The sequence below is a fragment of the Squalius cephalus genome (genome assembly GCF_949319135.1).
Source record: "Squalius cephalus genome assembly, chromosome: 2".
NCBI classification, from domain to species: domain Eukaryota; kingdom Metazoa; phylum Chordata; class Actinopteri; order Cypriniformes; family Leuciscidae; genus Squalius; species Squalius cephalus.
In genome coordinates, this window is record NC_137123.1 from 14,864,933 (window position 1) to 14,888,075 (window position 23,143).

General features: G+C 36.5%; 2 protein-coding genes across 2 annotated transcripts in view; both read right to left on the reverse strand.

Annotated features, from left to right (window-relative positions):
* Positions 1-17,900, reverse strand: part of LOC307154745 (adhesion G protein-coupled receptor E3-like) — a gene marked incomplete at its 5' end in the record, with an annotated part of 51,386 nt that extends 33,486 nt beyond the window's left edge. Inside the window, 4 exons of the mRNA XM_079864834.1 lie at positions 9,642-9,988; positions 14,691-14,747; positions 14,832-15,221; positions 17,897-17,900. Coding sequence (XP_079720960.1) covers positions 9,642-9,988; positions 14,691-14,747; positions 14,832-15,221; positions 17,897-17,900 — 798 coding nt within the window. The remainder of the gene's footprint in view (positions 1-9,641; positions 9,989-14,690; positions 14,748-14,831; positions 15,222-17,896) is intronic.
* A 484-nt stretch (positions 17,901-18,384) lies between these two features.
* The window catches only part of LOC307152637 (uncharacterized protein), a 121,016-nt gene continuing 116,257 nt past the window's right edge, over positions 18,385-23,143 (reverse strand). The window contains exons 4-5 of the mRNA XM_079861453.1: positions 19,274-19,657; positions 18,385-19,197 (exon numbers count right to left, since the gene is read on the reverse strand). Of these exons, the coding sequence (XP_079717579.1) occupies positions 19,064-19,197; positions 19,274-19,657 (518 nt within the window). The 3' untranslated portion in view covers positions 18,385-19,063. The remainder of the gene's footprint in view (positions 19,198-19,273; positions 19,658-23,143) is intronic.

Sequence of the window (23,143 nt, forward strand, 5' to 3'; positions counted from 1 at the left end):
AGTGAAACATCAACATCTAAACCTCAGTTAATTCTCAATAAGAGCTTGTCTATGTAGATTCATGATGTCTAAACCATCCAGCTAATAAAATGTCCAAACAAACTCTTTATTAAACGTCATTGGACTCCATAAACACAAGTTAACAATACGTTTCAGTTTTCATCCAAACACTCAGTTGTAAAAACACAGGAAGTAACTCTGGCAAATACACACCGACTACAGTCACATGTGACACATATCTGACACAAGTTGTGTAACTATAACACATTAGTGTGTAAAAGGTTTCAACACACTTCTGTGTAAGAGGAATAACACATTAGTTGTGTTAAAGGTAATACAAAATGTGTAGTCCTTATAAACACAGAGATGTGTTAAGAATCGACACAGGTTGTGTGTTAAATTTGACACAACATGTGTTGTCCCTGAGCACACTCACTACATGTGTTAAAACTGACACAATATGTGTTAAAATCTACACAACATGTGTTAAAATCTACACAACATGTGTTGTCCCTGAGCACACACACCACATGTGTTAAAACTGACACAACATGTGTCATTTTTAACAACTCTTTTTACAGGTTGTGTTGTTTTCAACTCCTCATTTTGAGCGCCGACACTCACCATCACTGTGAATGGTATGCAGTGTTTGCTATGTTCTCAAACAAACAGGCCAGTGTAAATACAAGTTATTTATATACAATATTTTGTCAGCTGCTTCATTTTAATAAAATTCAAAGTGCAAACTCGGTTAACCTTTATTTCTTCATGAACTTTTGTCAAAAGCAGCATTATCAATTAGGGGTTGAAGTGTGAATAACTGAATAATGTCCAGTACAGTGAGTCTGTCCAGTCATTGAGCTTGAAACATTGTCTTGTACTTTGTGTGCACATGCATTCTGTACTCGACTATTGATTAAACGGTTAATATTTTTGCATCTGGCCCTTTCGCTTTATTTTTTAAAATGACACAATTTGTGTGTTAAAATGACTTACACATTTATTGTGTTAAATTTGACACAACATGTGTTGTCCCTGAGCACACTCACCACATGTGTTAAAACTGACACAACATGTGTCATTTTTAACACATCTCTTTTTAGAGTGTACAACTGACTTCAGCCACAGTCTATAGATGAAATCAACTGAAGAGAAAAGAAGACATTAAATCTGTGAAGATCTCAGCAGAGGAGGATTAAACAACTCCACAAACAGCATTACCAGCTTCACTTATTACTAACCAGACTGACTTTATTTCTGTCAGACGTCTACAAAAGTTTTATTGAGAATTAACAGAGGTTTAACTCTAATGTGTTTCATTGAAGTGAAATGAGATCAGGTGATGATGGTTACCTGTTGATGGTTTTATAATCATCATGAAACAGACTGATTCACTGAAGTTTTTTTGTAATCTAACAATTATGCTGTTCCACTAATATATTCACGTCACAAACCCTGGGTTACTGCAGCATGAGATCCAGCAATATAACAGTCGGTTTAAATCTTTTAACAAACATAAAAAAATAGCCTTTGCTGACATCACAGACATCAACAATCAGCGTATGAATCTCAACAATGGTGACAATCACAAATATTTAGATGACCAGATTAATTCAGAACATCACTGAAAAGCTACTAACTCACAACAAAAACAACAGCAAAAAATAAAGCCAAATATTTAGAATCAAACAAAATAATAGGACAATTCAGCTGCATAATTTATTCATGTTGCAATGCATGCTGGGAGTTTTGTACTTTTGATTGTCACCTTTGGTGAGATTCATACGCTGATTGTTGATGTCTGTGTGTGTCATCATAAATTGTTTTTTTTTTTTTTTTGTACTCATGTTTGTTAAAGTCTACCCACTTGGGTAGCACTTTATAATGATGTTCAGTTGTATGTCATTTATGAGTGGTTAGTTAATGATGAACTAATCATTTACAAAACATTCATAAATGATTAGCAAGTGATATACTAACATTGTATGTATGTTTTGTAAATTCTGCTACAAGTAATGTACAAGTGATTAGTAAATGATTAACTAATTATTTACGAAACATGACTATGCATTCATAAATTATTAAGTGATAGACCTATATGTTTATTATTTTATGTATGTTTTGTAGATCCAGTTTTAAGTCATTTACATTTGATTAGTTAATGATTAACTAATCATTTACAAAACATGACTGCGTTTCATAAATGTTTAATACATTTTTTTTTTTTGTGTATATTTTGCTCACATCAGTTGCACAGTGGTTAAAGACTCCATGTGTTTCAGAGAAGACAGCTGTCTATACCCTCACCAGTCAGCACTTACACTGCAGTGCACAGTACAGTACACTACACTAGACAGCTGTCAAATAAAGCTCAAATAAAGGAGCCATTAATCACGATTCTGGTGACTTAAACATTCAATGAAACATCAACATCTAAACCTCAGTTAATTCTCAATAAGAGCTTGTCTATGTAGATTCATGATGTCTAAAACATCCAAATGTTCAAACAAACTCTTTATTAAACGCCACTGGACTCCATAAACACAAGTTAACAATAAGTTTCAGTGTTCATCCAAACACTCAGTTGTAAAAACACAGGAAGTGACTCTGGCAAATACACACCGACTACAGTCACATGTGACACATATCTGACACAAGTTGTGTAACTATAACACATTAGTGTGTAAAAGGTTTCAACACACTTCTGTGTAAGAGGAATAACACATTAGTTGTGTTAAAGGTAATACAAAATGTGTAGTCCTTATAAACACAGAGATGTGATAAGAATCGACACAGGTTGTGTGTTAAATTTGACACAACATGTGTTGTCCCTGAACACACACACTACATGTGTTAAAATCTACACAACATGTGTTATCCTTGAGCACACACACTACATGTGTTAAATACAAGTTATTTATATACAATATTATGTCAGTTTCTTCATTTTAATTAAATTCAAAGTGCAAACTCTATATTATTACTATTATCTATTAACTATTATCTCTTCATGAACTTTTGTCAAAAGCAGCATTATCAGTTAGGGGTTGAAGCGTGATTAACTGAATAATGTCCAGTACAGTGAGTCTGTCCAGTCATTGAGCTTGAAACATTGTGTTGTACTTTGTGTGCACATGCATTCTGTACTCGACTATTGATTAAACGGTTAATATTTTTGCATCTGGCCCTTTCGCTTTATTTTTTAAAATAACACAATTTGTGTGTTAAAATGACTTACACAGTGAATGAGTTAAAATTAACACAAAACTAGTAGTCCTGGAGCTCACCCACGGATGTGTCAAAATTTAACACAGGTTGTGTCATTTTTAACACATTCTTTCTAAGAGTGTATGTGGGCCTTGTTGACATAAAAAAGTTAATTAAAGCCAACATAGCATTTTTTTGAGTGAAAGCTACACAGCAAAATCCCCAGTGTTAAATTAACACTCCTCAGTGTTTATATGTGTCCACACTACAGGGTGTTAAAAATTAACACTGAAGCAGTGTTGAAGTTAATGAGATAATTAAGTTAACACTGAAGCAGTGGTGAAGTTAATGAGATAATTAAGTGATTAATTAAGTGATTGGCTATTAGTGGTGACACCTGATGTTAATAAGCAGAATCATTGACGGAAAGAAAAAAAACAATAACAGAAAAAAGAGAAACACAAGAACTACAACTGACTTTGAGTCAATACACATTGTTGCACTTATTATTACCAGTTTGACTTTATTTCTGTCATACATCGACAAAAGTTCTTGAGAGTCAACAGAAGTTTAGACGGTAATATTTTATGGAATTTTTCTTTTCAAGTCACCATTAAAGTGGTCAGTGTTTGCTTTAGTTGGGCTCTTGACACTTTTCATTTTTTAATATTAGTTTTTCTCTGGTTGCTACAACTCTGTGTTTATAAAGCACATTTGTTACTGCAAGAGAAAACATAATCTGCTCACAATATGTTTTGATGATAAAAACATTATCATCATGTAGTGTCCTGATTCACTGATGTGAGAGTCTAAATCTTTGACTAATTGCTTGATGTCTTGTTTTAGTATTGGTGATTGTAGCTCCGAGATTCTATAGTTTGAGATCCAACAGCAATATCAAAAATTTTGAAAATACTTTGAGCAAAGAAGTTACTGTGTTTAAACACACAGACATCAAGAATCAGCATATGAGTCTCAACAATGGTGACAATAAACAAACTAGTGACAAACAGATCAACTCTGAACATCACAAAACAAGCTACTAAAGTCAGAACAAAACAATAGCAAAATAAAAGCCAACAGAAAAAACAATGAAAATTACAGGACAATTCAGCTGCATAATTTATTCATGCTGCAATGCATGATGTCAGCCATTGATGCGTTCTGATTGGTGGCTCCCATCATGCATTGCAACATTAAGCATTTGTTTGATTGTCACCATTGTTGAGATTCATATGTAGATTCTTGATGCCAGTGTGTGATATTAAGTCCTTCAGATCTTTAAAACATTGCTGGAAGTAACTACTGTAGTGAAAAATTAATAAAACAATTACATAATCAGTTTATAATGCTGGGTGACATCATTGAATCAGGTCACTAGTAGTGATGTTACATATGACACTGAAGCTTCGATTCGCGTATCACATAAGCGACACAATTTGTAGTGAAGCCCCGTATCGAGGCGTGTATTGGTTTACTAGAGTCACGTGATTGATGACAAACGAAGCCTTACTTTCTGACCAGACACGTGCGCGTTTCGCTTTGGGTGTCAGAAGGCTCGAACTTCAGATCGTATTTAACGAGTCATTGTTGCCTCAGTCTGGTTGATATTTACAATTATTGATATTGACATTTAATAACAGACGATCCTATCAGACAATGTCCTTATTCATTGTGTGTGTGTGTGTGTGTGTAGAAAGAAAGAAAGAAAGAGAGAGAGAGAGAGAGAGAGAGAGAGAGAGAGAGAGAGAGAGAGAGAGAGAGAGAGAGAGAGAGAGAGAGAGAGAGAGAGAGAGAGAGAGAGAGAGAGAGAGAGAGAGAGAGAGAGAGAGAGAGAGAGAGAGAGAGAGTAGGCCTACATTAAATCTTATTGAATCATACGCTTATAAGCTATTATATTTTATTGTCACACTTTAATGGGAAAATAAATTTATTTAATGAACAAATCAAACACAAACATGTAAGGCATTTATTTGTACACATAACATTGAAACTATGGAGTGTGTTGTGGTTGCTTCATCTGCCAGAGCTTCTAACACAGGCTTCTGGCTGCTTTATTTTAAATATGCACCAGATGGCGCTGTTCTCGGCGCTGTTCTCGACACTCTCGAAGCTTTGAATCTTTTCCCGGAACAGTCAGGGGAAAGCCTCAGTGATTCATGAGGCTTCATTTCCCCATCCCTAGTCACTAATAATTTCATCATTGAAACATAACCAGGGCTGCATTTCCAAAAGCATCTTAAACTTAACTTGATTGCAGACCAACTGCAACAAATGGTCTATACCAGTGGTTCTCAAACCTGTCCTGGCGTACCCCCAACACTGCACGTTTTCTTTGTCTCCCTAATCAAACACACCTGATTCAACTCATCAGCTCATTATCACATGGGTTAATGAGCTGATGAGTTGGATCAGGTGTGTTTGATTAGGGAGACAAAGAAAACGTGCAGTGTTGGGGGTACGCCAGGACAGGTTTGAGAACCACTGGTCTATACAATCAAATTAGGCTTGCGATATTTTCAGGAAACACAGCCCAAAACATAGTTACTCTTGCCACAACAAATATGCTCTATAAGCACAGAGTTGGAGCAGCCAGAGAACTACTAATGTTAAATAGTAAAGGGTCAAGAGCCCAACTAAAGCAACCACTGGTCACCATAATGGTGACATGAAACGAAACATTCCATAAAACATTACCATTAAAACATTACCAAACTGTGAGTTCAACTTTAAAACTTCAATTTCAGAAATTCAACTTACTGTGCATCCTTTCTCCAGAGTTATATTTATACCTGCAGTGAGATAAACCAGCATAAAGACAATAGGATGAAATGAAAATTCAGCAGGATCAGACTATTGAAATTAAATGTTTCAGGGTCACATCATACAGCTAATCCAGTCAACACGTTGATCTCACATTGATCTCCATTTGACCACAATGTAAGTTCACAGTGAGCTAAAAGCGTAACCTCACAGTGCACTCACTGTGTGCTCATATTATGGCCACAATGTGACTAACCCCAGCTAGAAATGTTAATGGACATTAGGGCTGGGCGATATATCGCACGATATTGTTATGCGCATCTCGTCAGTAAAGCCGGTTCCTTGATTAGTAGTAAATCGCCATCACCTGCTTTCAGATGGAGCGGCATTTACTACAAAGAGCCGTAGTTAACTGACAAGCTGAGCCATATCGCATTAATATCGCGGACGTATCGCCAGTGTGTCTGAGTTATAACTGCCAGATGAGCAAAGAAAAAAAAGTGATCTGATGGTGTTGGTTATATTATGACATTCATCATTCGAGCTTGATCACTGAACTCATTAAGATCCTTCTTTCTGACTTCGATGTATGTTGTTGGTTACAGCGTAACTGTGAATCTGCGTAAATGCCCAGAATTTTTTATATAATATAAAGGATTTCTTAAAAGTTGTTTAAAAAAAATCTTTCTTTTAGGCACACACAGACGTCAAGATTCAGTCTATGCATCTCAACAATGGTGACGAGCAGAATATTCAATTAGGAGAAGTAAATTACATAGACAATTCAGATCATAATTTATTCATACCGCAATGCATGATGGGAGTCATTAATGAGTTGTGATTGGTGGCAGCCACTGCAACATGCTTTATTATTGTCACCATTGTTGAGATTCACAGGCTGATTATTGATATCTGTGTTTCTAAATAAATTCATTTGAAAGTGTTTTGATCAGAACAATGTTTATAAAATATTTTGAATTATAAGTAAAGTATTGATATCATAGGCTGAAGAATCACTAACCTGCTGATAACAAGTTAAGCCATACTATTTCAATAAGTTTCATTTTTCAGATCACAGCATGATTATGTCAAAACACAATCAGATCACACTTTACTTTGTTCATTTAACTGTTATAAATCAATAACAGCAGACAAACTACAGTAATAATTAAAGTAAACATGTAATGGTCTAGAGCCCAACTAAAGCAAACACCCATCACCTTAATGGTAACTTACAATATGTGATTTTCTTCTTCAGTGATTCTGCTTGCTAACATCAGGTGTCTTCAATAATGCTCAATAATCACTTAATTAATCTCTTAATTATCTCATTAACTTTAACACTCTTGAGTGTTAATTTAACACTCTTATTTTAACACTTTACACTCTTGAGTGTGGACTCATATACACTCACAGCCCCAGGAGTGTTAATTTAACACCGCTCCATCTGAAAGCAGGTGATGGTGATTTACTACTAATCAAGGGAACCGGCTTTACTGACGAGATGCGCATAACAATATCGCGCGATATATCGCCCAGCCCTAATGGACATGGACTCCAACATCGCTCAGACGTCAAATTTTGGTTAAAAAAATGAAAAATGGGTTGACGTATAACCATCGGATGTCAGGCTCCCACTTCATTAAACAACCCCACAAACAGCATTACCAGCTTCACTTATTACTATCCATACTTTATTTCTGTCATATGTGTACAAAATTCCATATTGAGATTAACAGATTAAATGTGATCAATTGTTGTCTGAACGGGGTGGATTGGAATCCACTGCTGCTTCAATGTATATGTAATGAATGATTATATATAAATGAACTAAATGAATAACTTTTCTACAACAAAAATGAGCCATCACTGAACTTACTTAAGATGGACTATGACACTAGGGCTGTGCGATATATATCGTGAGATTGTTATGCGCATCTCGTCAGTAAAGCCGGTTCCTTGATTAGTAGTAAATCACCATCACCTGCTTTCAGATGAAGCGGCATTTAGGGCTGAGGAGATAATTAAGTGATTAATTTAGTGATGATTGAGCATTATTGAAGACACCTGATGTTAACAAGCAGAATCACTGAAGAAGAAAATCACAAATTGTAAGTTACCATTAAGGTGATGGGTGTTTGCTTTAGTTGGGCTCTAGACCATTATATGTTTACTTTAATATTTACTGTTGTTTGTCTGCTGTTATTGATTTATAACAGTTAAATGAACAAAGTAAAATATTATCTTATAGTGTTGGTTATGTTTTGACATAATCATGCTGTGATCTGAAAAAGGGAAACTTATTGAGATAGTTTGGTTTAACTTGTTAGCAGCAGTTTAGTGATTCTTCAGCCTATGATTATCAGTACTTTACTTATAATTCTAAATATTTAATAAACATTGTTCTGATCAAAAGACATTCAGATAAATTCATTTAAAACACAGACATCAATAATCAGCCTGTGAATCTCAACAATGGTGACAATAATAAAGCATGTTGCAGTGGCTGCCACCAATCACAACTCATTAATGGCTCCCATCATGCATTGCGGTATGAATAAATTATGATCTGAATTGTCTATGTAATTTACTTTTCCTAATTGAATATTCTGCTCCTCACCATTGTTGAGATGCATAGACTGAATCTTGACATCTGTGTGTGCCTAAAAGAATGATTTTTTTTTTAAGCAACTTTTAAGAAATCCTTTATATTATATCAAAAATGCTGGGCATTTATGCAGATTCACTAACCAACAACATAAATCAAAGTGAGAAAGAAGGATTTTAATGAGTTCAGTGATCAAGTTCAAATGATGATTGTCATAATATAACCTACACCATCAGATCACTTTTTTTTTCTTTGTTTATCTGTCAGTTATAACTCAGATACAGCAGCCAAATAAAATCTAAAGTAAACATATAATGGTCTAGAGCCCAACTAAAGCAAACACCCATCACCTTAATGGTAACTTACAATTTGTGATTTTCTCCTTCAGTGATTCTGCTTGTTAACATCAGGAGTCTTCAATAATGTTCAATCATCACTAAATTAATCACTTAATTATCTCATTAACTTTAACACTATTGAGTGTGGACTCATACACTCCCAGGAGTGTTAATTTAAAACTGGAGTTGTTGCTGTGTACAAAGAGCCGTAGTTAACTGACAAGCTGAGCCATATCGCATTAAGTATCGCTGGCGATACGTCCGCGATATTAATGCGATATGGCTCAGCTTGTCAGTTAACTACGGCTCTTTGTAGTAAATGCCGCTTCATCTGAAAGCAGGTGATGGTAATTTACTACTAATCAAGGAACCGGCTTTACTGACGAGATGCGCATAACAATCTCACGATATATATCGCACAGCCCTATATGACACTATTTTCTTCTAGAAACAAACTTAGTTGAATTATTTTCCTGTTATCACTGTAAAGCTGCTTTGAAACAATTTTTATTGTAAAAAGCGTTATATAAATAAAGATGACTTGACTTGACATTACCAGCTGAGGTCGTCTCTGGTGTGACTGTTGTACCGGTGCTGCTAATGTTATTAACAGCTGAAAAAAAAAAAAAAAATACTATAAATTAATCAAAAAACACACAGTAAAAAGGTCTTGTGTAGATATAATTACCTGCACAGTATGCTGAGCATATAGACGTTGTTCTAACCAGCTCATAGACATAATAATTGCCTGGACAGGCTTTGACTTTAATGGGAGAAGACCCGTACAAGCAGCAGTTACTGCCAGATCGACCGCAGACATCTCGAGTGACGACTCCATCTGTTACTGTAGGGTGTCCACCACGTATCCACAGTGGGAATTGAGTGCCACAGCTGTACTGAGCAACACACGTGTCTGAGACCTTTGCATTCTGACTCTGAATGAAGAGACGATACCAGCCACTCCAGGAGACAGACGTGTCACACTTGTAGGAGCTTGATATCTGACTGCTGTTGGCTCTCCATGGATTGTCCAGCACAGTGTAGTTGTAACAGGGGTCAACAGAGGGATAAGCTGTGATGAAAATATCAGAGGTGGGAGTAAGTCACTAAATTCAAGTCTCAAGTCAAGTCCAAGTCTTAACATTGCAAGTCAAAGTCAAGCCAAGTCATTCTGTTGTAAGGGTCAAGTCAAATCAACTGAAGAGAAAAGAAGACATTAAATCTGTGAAGATCTCAGCAGAGGAGGATTAAACAACTCAAACAGCTTTACCAGTTTCACCTATTACTAACCAGATTGACTTAATTTAATATCCGTTTTAATGAAATCAACAATTGTATTTTAAAGTCACCATGATGGTGGTTAGCATTTGCTTTAGTTGGACTCTTGACCCTTAACTTTTTAGTATTACATTTTCTTTGGCTGCTACATTTGTGTGTATATAAAGCACATTTGTTGAGGCAAAAAAAAGCCATGAGAAGATTAGATCAGGTGATATTGGATGTTTAATCATCATGTAATTGTTTGAATCTCTGATCTTATTCTGTGTCTAATGCTTTGATTATATACGAGTTGTGTTTGTAATGTTGTTATATAATAGAAGCCATGTTAATTTACAGCATGAGAGCAATGTTGATAGTCAAATAACATTTAGTGCATTAAACTTTTTTTCTCTACATTATTACTTCAAGAATCAGTGTATGACTCTCAACAATGGTGACAATCAATGAAATGTTTCATGCTGCAGTGCATGCTGGGTACCACCAATCAAAACTCACCCATATCTCCCAGCATTCATTGCGACATTAATACATTATGCAGCTGGATTTTCTGGATACTTTCTTTGATTGTCACCATTGTTGAGATTCATATGCTGTTTCTTGATGTCTGTGTTTGTCTAAGTAATGCCATAGATTCAAGTTTTTGTGCACCAAGTATTTTTTTTTAAAACCTATTTTAAATAATAGGTATTTGATAAACAACACTGCTAGATATACTATAAAATCAAATGACTTCTATTATGAATAAAACAATATTAAAAACACAAGTCCTATATAATCAAAGCATTAGATACTGCATAATATCAGGGATTAAGGAAATGACATAATGATGACGTTTCCATCATCAATAAACAACCAACATCATCTGATCTCATGGCTTTCTTAACTACAACAATTGTGCTTTAGAAACACACAAGTATAACAACCAAAGAAAAGTTTACATTAAAGAGTCAAGGGTCAAGAGTCCAACTAAAGCAAATGCTAACCACCATCATGGTGACTTTAAAATACAACTATTGATTTCATTAAAACGGATATTAAATAAAGTCAGTCTGGTTACTAATAGGTGAAGCTGGTAAAGCTGTTTGAGTTGTTTAATCCTCCTCTGCTGAGATCTTCACAGATTTAATGTCTTCTTTTCTCTTCAGTTGATTTCATCTAAGACTGTGGCTGAAGTCAGTTGTAGTTCTTGTGTTTCTCTGTTCTCTGACTGTTTCTCTGACTTTAACAAACATGAGCATGAAAAAAAAAATCCACGGTGACACACTTAGATATCAAAAATCAGCACATGAATCTCAACAAGGGTGACAATATATATATATATTTTTTTAGATTAATTCAGAACATTACTGAAAAGCTACTAAATGCCACAACAAAAACAACAGCAAAAAAATAAAAGCACATATTTAGAATTAAACAAATTAATAGGACAATTTAGCTGCATAATTTATTCATGTTGCAATGCATGCTGGGAGTTTTGTACAATGATGGTACCCAGCATGCATTGCAGCAAAGTACTTTTGATTCTCACCATTGTTGAGATTCATACGTTGATTATTGATGTCTGTGTTTGTGATCAAACAATAATGATTCGTGCTCATGTTTGTTAAAGTCTTCTAACTGATTGTTATAATATTGCTGGACCTCATGCTGCAGTAACACAGGGTTTGTGATGAGAATATATTAATGGTACAACACAATTGTTAGATTCAAATTATCTCAGTGAAACAGGTTATTTCGTGATGATTATAAAACCATCAACAGGTAACCATCATCACCTGATCTCATTTCACTTTAGCTTTCTTTGCTGCTGTAAATGTGTTTGACAAACACACTATCACAGCCGCCAAAGAAGACAATAGATATAATAAGAGTTAAGAGCCCAACTAATGGAAACACTATTCACTGTAATGGTGACTTTAAATGAAACACATTATAGTTAAACCTCTGTTAATTCTCAATAAAAACTTTTGTAGACGTCTGACAGAAATAAAGTCAGTCTGGTTGGTAATAAGTGAAGCTGGTAATGCTGTTTGTGGAGTTGTTTAATCCTCCAGTTCTGGTTTATTTCTTTGCTCTTGGCTGAGATGTGGCATTGCTATGGCCTGCTTGTGGCCCAGATCTGGCAAACAGGAGTGGCCCACCCAAGTGCCGTAATTCCACGCTGCATGTGGGCCAGATCATCTTTCCATGTGTGCCAGATGTGGGCCGGATCTGGGCCGACACAATGTTGCTATGTGGGCTGTCTTGTCTGGATTTAATAAAAGAAAATTATGCGTCATCCAATCTTTTATATCTTTAACACACTCTGTCAATTTGGATAATTTAGCGTTATATGGCAGCATATATATTGAGAATAATAGAGGGCCTAACACAGATCCCTCCATAGTTTACTGGAGTTATGATCGATTTTTCACCATTTAAATAGACAAAATGGTAGCGGTCAGATAAATATGATCTAAACCAGCCTAATGCTTGTCCTTGAACACCAGTATAATTTTGTAGTCGATCTAAGAGTATTGTATGATCTATAGTATCGAACGCAGCACTAAGATCAAGTAAAACTAATATTGAGATACAGCCTTGGTCAGAAGCTAAAAGTAAATCATTTGTGATTTTAACGAGCGTAGTTTCAGTGCTATGGTGCGGCCTGGAACTAGACTGAAACTTTTCATAGGTGTCATTTTCTTGCAAGAAAGAGCCTAGTTGAGCGGACACAACTTTTTCTAGTATTTTAGACATAAAAGGTAGATTTGAAATGGGTTTATGATTATGTGGATCTAATTGTGGTTTCTTAATGAGAGGTTTTATAACTGCCAGTTTAAATGTTCTTGGAACATAACCTAAAGATAAAGACGAGTTAATAATATTGAGGAGAGGCTCTTCCACTATAGGTAACACTTCTTTCAATAGTTTAGTTGGTATAGGATCTAGTAAACATGTTGTTGTTTTAGATGAAGTGATACGTTTATTTAACTCTTTTTGTTCTATAGTTGTAAAGCACTGTAATTGTTCTTGTGGGGTGATAATTGAGGCTGAATTATAAGGCGCGATTGAGGATTGAACGTTTACAATTGTGGTTCTGATGTCAGTTAACTACGGCTCTTTGTAGTAAATGCCGCTCCATTTGAAAGCAGGTGATGGCGATTTACTACTAATCAAGGAACCGGCTTTACTGACGAGATGCGCATGACAATATCGCAATTTAAATCGCCCAGCCCTAGTTAAAAGTAACACTGAAGCAGTGTTAGAGTTAATCAGATAATTAAATAATTAATTGAGTGATGATTGTTGGATTATTGAAGACACCTGATGATAACAAGCAGAATCACTGAAGAAAAGAGAAACACAAGAACTACAACTGACTTCCGGACACAGCTTTAGATGAAATCAACTGAAAAGACATGAAATCTCTCTTATTACAAACCAGTTTGACCTTATTTCTGTCATTCATCTACAGAAGTTCTTTTTGAGAATGAACAAATTTTTAGATGAAAATGATTGGTCGCCATTATGGTGATCGGTGTTTCCTCTAGTTGGGTGGTTTGACAATTTATATTTTTTTATATTAGTTGTTGTCTTTGTAACAGTGTTCACTGACACATAACTTGTTGCAAAGGAAACCATAAACTAAGATATGCTATATATTACATCATCATCATAAAATTTTTTTTTGACAAATGTCATAACTGACCAAAAGATGTAACTTGTTATTAACAGATTTTTACCATCAATATATTTTTCCAAAGATCAAATATTCTGAATTTTAATTTGTAAATACATTGTGAGAAAATAATTCGAAAATACATACACACACACTAACATCAAGAATCAGCTTATGAATCACAACAATGGTGACATGCTTCATGCTGCAATGCATGCTGGGAGCCATTAGTTTTATAATATGGTGGCTCCCAGCATGCATTGCTACAGGAAGCATGTCACCATTGTTGAGATTCATATGCTAATTCTTGATGTCTGTGTGTGTTTTAAATGATTAGCTCCACAATGTTCACAAAAATAAATCATAATTCAGATTGTCTGTTCTGTGGCAAGAAATTATCATTGGTGAAATAATAATCTTTTAGTAACAAATGACCATTTTTGGTAATTTATGAGATTAGTGAATCATTTTTACTATACTATACAGGACTTTTACTATACAGTTATCCGGACCACATGTGACCACACGTAAATGTACTATACGGTTAACCTAACCCTAACCCTAACCCTACCCAAATAGGTATGGTCCGGATAACCATATAGTTCCCTTTTACTTTCTGACCCCTGGACTATACACCTCTAACAACCCAAACACAACATAAATGTTATGCCACCCCATGGAAAGGCACGTCCTCACACAGTACATGTTCCAACTGAGGAGGGAGGGGTGTATATTTGCTTTTTTAAACTTTCACTGTGTTGTGCACTACTGGGCCTCCATACATCAATCAGGTCAGAAAATAAGCCAATAGAGACACAGTGTGTTACTTTACCTGTAGCGATGGTCACTGGTGTGACAGTTGTAGGGCTGGTGTTAATGCTGCCAGTGTCTGAAAGTTTGGATGAATAGTGATTAATGAACAGAGACACAAATATATTGAATGTGTAGAAAGAGCTCATGTGAATATAATTACCTGCACAGTATCCTGTACAGTACACAGCTGGTGTAACCAGCTCATAGACATAATAATTATCTGGACAGGCTTTGACTTTGATGGGAAAAGACCTGAAATAGCAGCAGTAATCGCTCCAGTGACCACAGAAATCTCGAGTGACGACTCCATCCATTACTGTTGGGTGTCCACCATGTAACCACAGTGGGGCAGAAGTGCCACAATGACCCGTCGCAACACATGTGTCTGGGATATGAGCGCTCATGTTGTTAATGAAGAGACGATACCAGCCTCTCCAGGAGACAGACGTGTCACACTTGTATGGCTTTGAAGCGATGTAATCTGTATTATTGATGGATCTCCATGGATCATTTAGCACAGTGTGGTTGTAGCAGGGGTCAGACAGATTAGCTGTAATGAAAATATTTCAAGAAATTAACATGCTTCTTAAGTGTTATTCTGAAATGTATCTAGAAGTGCAGCTGAAGACATTTACATCGTTATTTATTATTAGCAAAATCAGCGCTTGCTGATTATCAAGGGATTCAAACTAGGGCTGGGCGATTTAAATCGCGATATTGTTATGCGCATCTCGTCAGTAAAGCCGGTTCCTTAATTAGTAGTAAATCACCATCACCTGCTTTCAGATGAAGCGGCATTTAGGGCTGAGGAAATAATTAAGTGATTAATTTAGTGATGATTGAGCATTATTGAAGACACCTGATGATAACAAGCAGAATCACTGAAGGAGAAAATCACAAATTGTAAGTTACCATTAAGGTGATGGGTGTTTGCTTTAGTTGGGCTCTAGACCATTATATGTTTACTTTAATATTTACTGTTGTTTGTCTGCTGGTAATGATTTATAACAGTTAAATGAACAAAGTAAAATGTTATCTTGTAGTGTTGGCTACGTTTTGACATAATCATGCTGTGATCTGAAAAAGGAAACATATTGAGATAGTTTGGCTTAACTTGTTAGCAGCAGTTTTGTGATTCTTCAGCCTATGATTATCAGTACTTTACTTATAATTCAAATTTAATAAACATTGTTCTGATCAAAAAGACATTTAGATAAATTAATTTAAAACACAGACATCAATAATCAGCCTGTGAATCTCAACAATGGTGACAATAATAAAGCATGTTGCAGTGGCTGCCACCAATCACAACTCATTAATGGCTCCCATCATGCATTGCGGTATGAATAAATTATGATCTGAATTGTCTATGTAATTTACTTTTCCTCATTGAATATTCTGCTCCTCACCATTGTTGAGATGCATAGACTGAATCTTGAAATCTGTGTGTGCCTAAAAGAATGATTTTTTTTTTTTTTAAAACATCTTTTAAGAAATCCTTTAAATTACAGCAAAAAATTCTGGCCATTTATTCAGATTCACAGTTATGCTGTAACCAACAACATAAATCGAAGTCAGAAAGAAGGATTTTAAAGAGTTCAGTGATCAAGTTCAAATGATGATTGTCATAATATAACCAACACCATCAGATCACTTTTTATTCTTTGTTCAACTGGCAGTTTTAATTTAGTTACAACAGCCAAACAAAATCTAAAGTACACATAAAAGGGGCAGAGCCCAACTAAAGCAACTACCCATCACAATAATGGTAACTTACAATTTGCGATTTTCTCCTTCAGCGATTCTACTTGTTAACATCAGGTGTCTTCAATAATGCTCAATCATCACTAAATTAATCACTTAGTTATCTCATTAACTTAAACACTCTTGAGTGTGGACTCATAAGCCCTATTCGGACGGGACTAGTTTTCCAAACGACGTTTGAGTTACAATTTTTATCAACCTACGTCTGTGATTTCATGTACGGATTCGGACGGGACTAACATCTCCGTGTTTATTACCGAGGTAGGAGTGTCTGTGTTTTACATGTGGGCATTGCAGAAGATCACGTGTTCAGAATGCGTGGATTGCGTATGAAATTTGATCAAATGTATTTTGAAATTAAGTACTTTGAAATATAAAGTAAACCGTCCAAACGTATTTAGTGTTTTGTAAACATTTTATAAAAATTGTAGTATAAAAAACTAAACATACATTTATCATCATGATTTTATAGAACTGGGTTCTTATAATAAACCCACACTGGAATAAAAAGTTTTAACTTATATAATTTACACGTTATGTAATTAAGTGCAGAAATGAAAGTAATCTTACCTGAAACTGATATTACAGTTGCCAGTCTTAACAGTTTATGTGATTTGGCTCTTCTTGTTGATTTCATTTTTTTATTTATTCGCAGTATAACGTTACCGAACACATCTACATGTCTACATCCATTATCGGTGCGCAAAAAGCAGAAACTTGAATACCCGGCGCGATAGCGAGAGATTGTACGGTAGTTCACGTTGACCAAAAACACAAGAAAAAGCGTTTTGGAAAAAAACATTTTCGCCAATCACAGACATTCGCATTCGGACGGGATTAGATTTCTCTGAGGACCGCCGAGTTTGACGAAAAACAGTAGGTAATTTGCTCTGGAATTTTTACAGAGGTCGTGTGAGAAAAAGACAGACATGGCAGATTCGGACAGGATTAAAATCTCAAAGTACGTCTGTGAAACAGAAATTTCTCTAACGACCCCCTGTGAAACTAGTCCCGTCCGAATAGGGCTATACACTCCCAGGAGTGTTAATTTAACACTGGATGTTTTGCTGTGTACAAAGAGCCGTAGTTAACTGACAAGCTGAGCCATATCGCATTAAATATCGCTGGCGATACGTCCGCTATATTGATGCGATATGGCTCAGCTTGTCAGTTAACTACGGCTCTTTGTAGTAAATGCCGCTCCATCTGAAAGCAGGTGATGGTGATTTACTACTAATCAAGGAACCGGCTTTACTGATGAGATGCGCATAACAATATCGCGATTTAAATCGCCCAGCCCTAATTCAAACATCTAGTGCTAGTAAGCTTACTGAACTCTGGTTTGGAACCAGTGACTACTGTGAAAGGGCAGTTGACAACCCGGGAAAGACCTGCTGACAGCCTGAAGAGACTGCTGACAGGAGGGAACAGACCTAAACAGGGCTGGCATGGGCTAGTTACCCATGTCGGCAGGGGCCGGTCACAACACAATGACTCGAATCCACCCAACCATTGCTGAGGGAAAATTCTAGAGGAACACTCAAAAGTTTTTATTAAGGAACAATGTTTTTTCCACACTTTTTGGACGAGCCTGTTTCTATTTTTGCTCAAAATTCGTTCAGAGAGAACGAACATGTGGCGGTGGCGGTGGCGCTGCGAACCACTCAGGTGATTCATTCATTAAACTCTGCAGGACAGTGGCCCTCCAGGACAGCATTTGCCCATCCCTGTCCTAGATTTTCTTCTAATGAGCTGATGAGTTGAATCAGTTGTGTTTGATTCGGGAGACAAAGAAAACGTGCAGTGTTGGGGGTCCTTCAGGAGCAGGGTTGGGAAACACTGTTCTAAAGCATGAGATCCAGGACTTTCAATAATAAAAATAAAATAAAATTAAATAAAATAAACTTTAAAGAACCAATTTTTTTTTTTTTTTTTTTTTTTTTTTTTTTTAAGGCACACACAGACATCAAGAATCAGTGTATGAATCTTAACAATGGTGACAAACAGGATATCCAATTAGGAAAAGGAAATTACTAAGACAATTCAGATCATAATTTATTCATACCGCAATGCATGATGGGAGATATTCATTTTGATTGGTGGCTGATTCTTGATGTCTGTGTGTCTAAATAAAATACTTTAAGAATTTTGATCATAAGTTATAACAGTAGTCACTACTAACCGAGCCATGTTTTGCTACAGCATTATAAAAATGTCCACATTATAACAAAATTGTATGCAATGATCTGCAACTGCACATTTCACACACTCTTTAATCCCTTGTCTTTACCTAAACACAAACACACTCACACACAGCCAAAACACAATCCAACACATGTAAGATCGGACTACATTGCCACCTTTTTCGCCGTTTGACTTTTGGTATGCTTAGTTGGGGGCATTTAATATTCAACAATATTATTCCTTTGCCTCTATTTATATCATTATATGAGAACTGAATTGAGCTGGACGATGACATCACGGATTTCTCCAGAGTGGCTATATATATAAATTAACTAAATGAATAACTTTTCTACAACAAAAATGAGCCATCACTGAACTTACTTAAGCTGGACTATGACGCTATTTTCTTCTAGAAACAAACTTAGTTGCATTATTTTCCTGTTATCATTGTAAAGCTGCTTTGAAACAATATTTATTGTAAAAAGCGTTATTTATATAAAGATGACTTGACTTGACATTACCAGCTGAGGTCGTCTCTGGTGTGACTGTTGTACCGGTGCTGCTAATGTTATTAACAGCTGAAAAAAAAAAAAAAAAATACTATAAATTAATCAAAAAACACACAGTAAAAAGGTCTTGTGTAGATATAATTACCTGCACAGTATGCTGAGCATATAGACGTTGTTCTAACCAGCTCATAGACATAATAATTGCCTGGACAGGCTTTGACTTTAATGGGAGAAGACCCGTACAAGCAGCAGTTACTGCCAGATCGACCGCAGACATCTCGAGTGACGACTCCATCTGTTACTGTAGGGTGTCCACCACGTATCCACAGTGGGAATTGAGTGCCACAGCTGTACTGAGCAACACACGTGTCTGAGACCTTTGCATTCTGACTCTGAATGAAGAGACGATACCAGCCACTCCAGGAGACAGACGTGTCACACTTGTAGGAGCTTGATATCTGACTGCTGTTGGCTCTCCATGGATTGTCCAGCACAGTGTAGTTGTAACAGGGGTCAACAGAGGGATAAGCTGTGATGAAAATATATATCTATAAATTACGTTGCATAAACTGTCCTATTCCTTTCATACTTTTTCCTTCAAATGAATTCTACTTTACTCCCACATAGCAACACTGTTTCGGCGCAGATCCGGCCAACATCTGGCACACATGGAAAGATGATCTGGCCCACACGCAGCGTGGAATGAAGGCCCATGGGCGGCTCACTCCTGTTTGCCAGATCTGGGCCACAAGCAGGCCATAGCAATGCCACATGTCAGCCAAGAGCAAAGAAATAAACCAAAAATTAACCTTATCTGAGCCACAAAGTCTGTGTATATTAAATATGAAGTCCTCTCAGCCTTAATAAGCCTGTTAATAAGCAGAATCACTGAAGGAAAGAAGAGAACAGAAAAAAAAAGAGACAAGCAGAAACACAAGAACTACAACTGACTTCAGACACAGCCTCAGATGAAATCAACTGAAGAGAAAAGAAGACATTAAATCTGTGAAGATCTCAGCAGAGGAGGATTAAACAACTCCACAAACAGCATTACCAGCTTCACTTATTACTAACCAGACTGACTTTATTTCTGTTAGACGTCTACAGAAGTTTTTTTCTTTTTTTTTTTATTGAGAATTAACAGAGGTTTAACTCTAATGTGTTTCATTTGAAGTCACCATAACAGTGATTAGTGTTTCCATTAGTTTTGCTCTTAAAGGAACACGGCGACTTTTTGGGACTTTAGCTTATTCACTGTTAGATAAGTCCATACATACCTTTTTCATCTCCGTGCGTGCTGTAGCTCTGTCTGACGCACCCACCGCTAGCCTAGCTTAGCACAAAGACTGGAGGTAAACTGCTCCAGCTAGCATACTGCTCCCAATAAGTGACAAAATAACGCCAACATTTTCCTATTTACATGTTGTGATTTGTATAGACACAGCGTGTACGAATAACAAGGCCACATGAGACACAGCCATCTTCTAACCGTATACATACTGAGAACTATATTCTCAGAAGATGAAGCACTGCTACTTCTGCGGAGTGATTTACTCCAACTCTGAGCGAACTCTCTGCTCCTCACCACAGGGCTTCTCAGGTGCTGCGAGCAAATCACTCCGCCCAAGTAGCAGTGCTTCACCTTCTGAGAATATAGTTCCCAGTATGTATACGGTTAGAAGATGTCTGTGTCTCATGTGACCTTGTTATTCGTACACGCTGTGACTATACAAATCACAACATGTAAATAGGAAGATGTTGCCGTTATTTTGTCACTTATTGGGAGCAGTTGGACATTTGTTTTTGTTTTTTTTACAGATCGGGTTTTGGTCGGACTCGGGCTCATTTAGCTTCTCTCCTTTCATCTTGCCCATAATATACGTGCAGTGCAGAGCGCAGGCTACTGTATGAAATAGTATTATATTTATAATATTATAAATATGCCACGCAATATGCGATTACGCGAGTGCAATGCATTAGGTGACAGTTGACTATGCAGAGCATTCAGGGAGAAGTTGGAGCGTGGGGAGTTACTAAAAGTTCCCAATACTTCAGGAAAAGCTGCATTTTGAAAGAGTTTTGATTTGATTAGTACAACAAACAATGAGCCTGAAGCCTTCAACAGTGGATGATATTCTTTTTCTTCACAACACTCGCAAATAAACATTGAGTGAGCCTACTCAGTTCAACGGATTTTTTTATTTTATTTATTACATTTTTGTTATTATTTAACGTTAGCCAGTTGGCAAAGAGTTCTTTGAAACGTTGTTCTTCAATAAAGTTATTAAACCAAAAAAAGGTAGGCCATAAATATTTACTGCTGGATCACATTTGGCTGCCTATAATATTCTCTACTGCATGCTTATGCTTCTCTGAAAAATTGCAGACGTTTTTGGGCTGGGGCAGGATTAGGGCTTGAATACCACGGGCCAGGTCTCGGTTAGGGCTGGATTTTTTGCCCCATGCATGGCTCTAAGCAGTATGCTAGCTGGAGCCGTTTACCTTAGTCTTTGTGCTAAGCTAGGCTAGCGGTGTTGGTCCGTCAGACAGAGTTACAACAGCACGGAGATGAAAAGGGCATGTATGGACTTATCTAACTCTGGGGGATACAGTGAATAAGCTAAAGTCCCAAAAAGTTGATGTTTCCTTTAACTCTTATAATATCTTTTGTCTTTTTAGGCTGTTGTGACAGTGTGTTTGTTAAACACATTTGCAGCAGCAAAGAAAGCTAAAGTGAAATGAGATCAGGTGATGATGTTTACCTGTTGATGGTTTTATAATCATCATGAAATAGACTGATTCACTGATGTCTTTTGAATCTAACAATGTTGTTCCACTAATATATTCACATCACAAACCCTGTGTTTCTGCAGCATGAGATCCAGCAATATCATAACAATCATTTAGAAGATTTTAACAAACATGAGCATAAAAAAATTATCTACAGTGACACACACAGATATCAACAATCAGCACAATAATCTCAACAATGGTGACAATCAATGTTTTATAGATGAACAGATTAATTCAGAACATCACTGAAAAGCTACTAAATGTCACAACAAAAACAACATAAAAAAAAAAAAAAAAAAAAAAAAGCAGATGTTTGGAATTTAACAAAATAATAGGACAATTCAGCTGCATAATTTATTCATGTTGCAATGCATGCTGGTACCAAGCATGTATTGCAGCAAGGTACTTGTCACCATTGCTGAGATTCATACGTTGATTATTGATGTCTGTGTTTGTCATAGTATATATTTTTTTATGCTCATGTTTGTTAAAGTTTTCTAGCTGATTGTTATAATATTGCTTGATCTCATGCTGCAGTAACACAGGGTTTGTGATGTGAATATAATAATGGTACAACACAGTTATTGGATTCAAATGACATCAGTGTATCAGGATATTTCATCAACAGGTAACTATCATCACCTGATCTCCTTTCACTTTAACTGAAACTGTGTTTGACAAACACACTGTCACAGCGGTCAAAAAAGACAAAAGATGGAAACACTAATCATTGTTATGGTGACTTCAAAAGAAACAGCGTTAAACCTCTGTTAAATCTCAATAAAACTTCTGTAGACGTCTGACAGAAATAAAGTCAGTCTGGTTAGTAATAAGTGAAGCTGGTAATGCTGTTTGTGGAGTTGTTTAATCCTTCTCTGCTGAGATCTTCACAGATTTAATGTCTTCTTTTCTCTTCAGTTGATTTCATGTAAAGGCCTCATTATACTTCTGCGTCGGACCTACGCCGGAGCCTATACGCCGTAGGCAACGTGTTGGTTTTAATTTATACTTCTGTGTCGTTGTCCGCGTTGACGCGCACGCACCTAGGGAGCATGTGAAACCCCGAGGGAGGGGTTCTGGGAGACCAATCACCGCGCTTGTGTCCGCGTAGAATTGACGCGTTGTTACATTTTTGGAGAGGTGCACGTCAGGGTACGCCGTAGGGTACGCGTGCTACACACAGCCTACGACGTAGCTACGGCGGCAGTTCGACGCAGAAGTA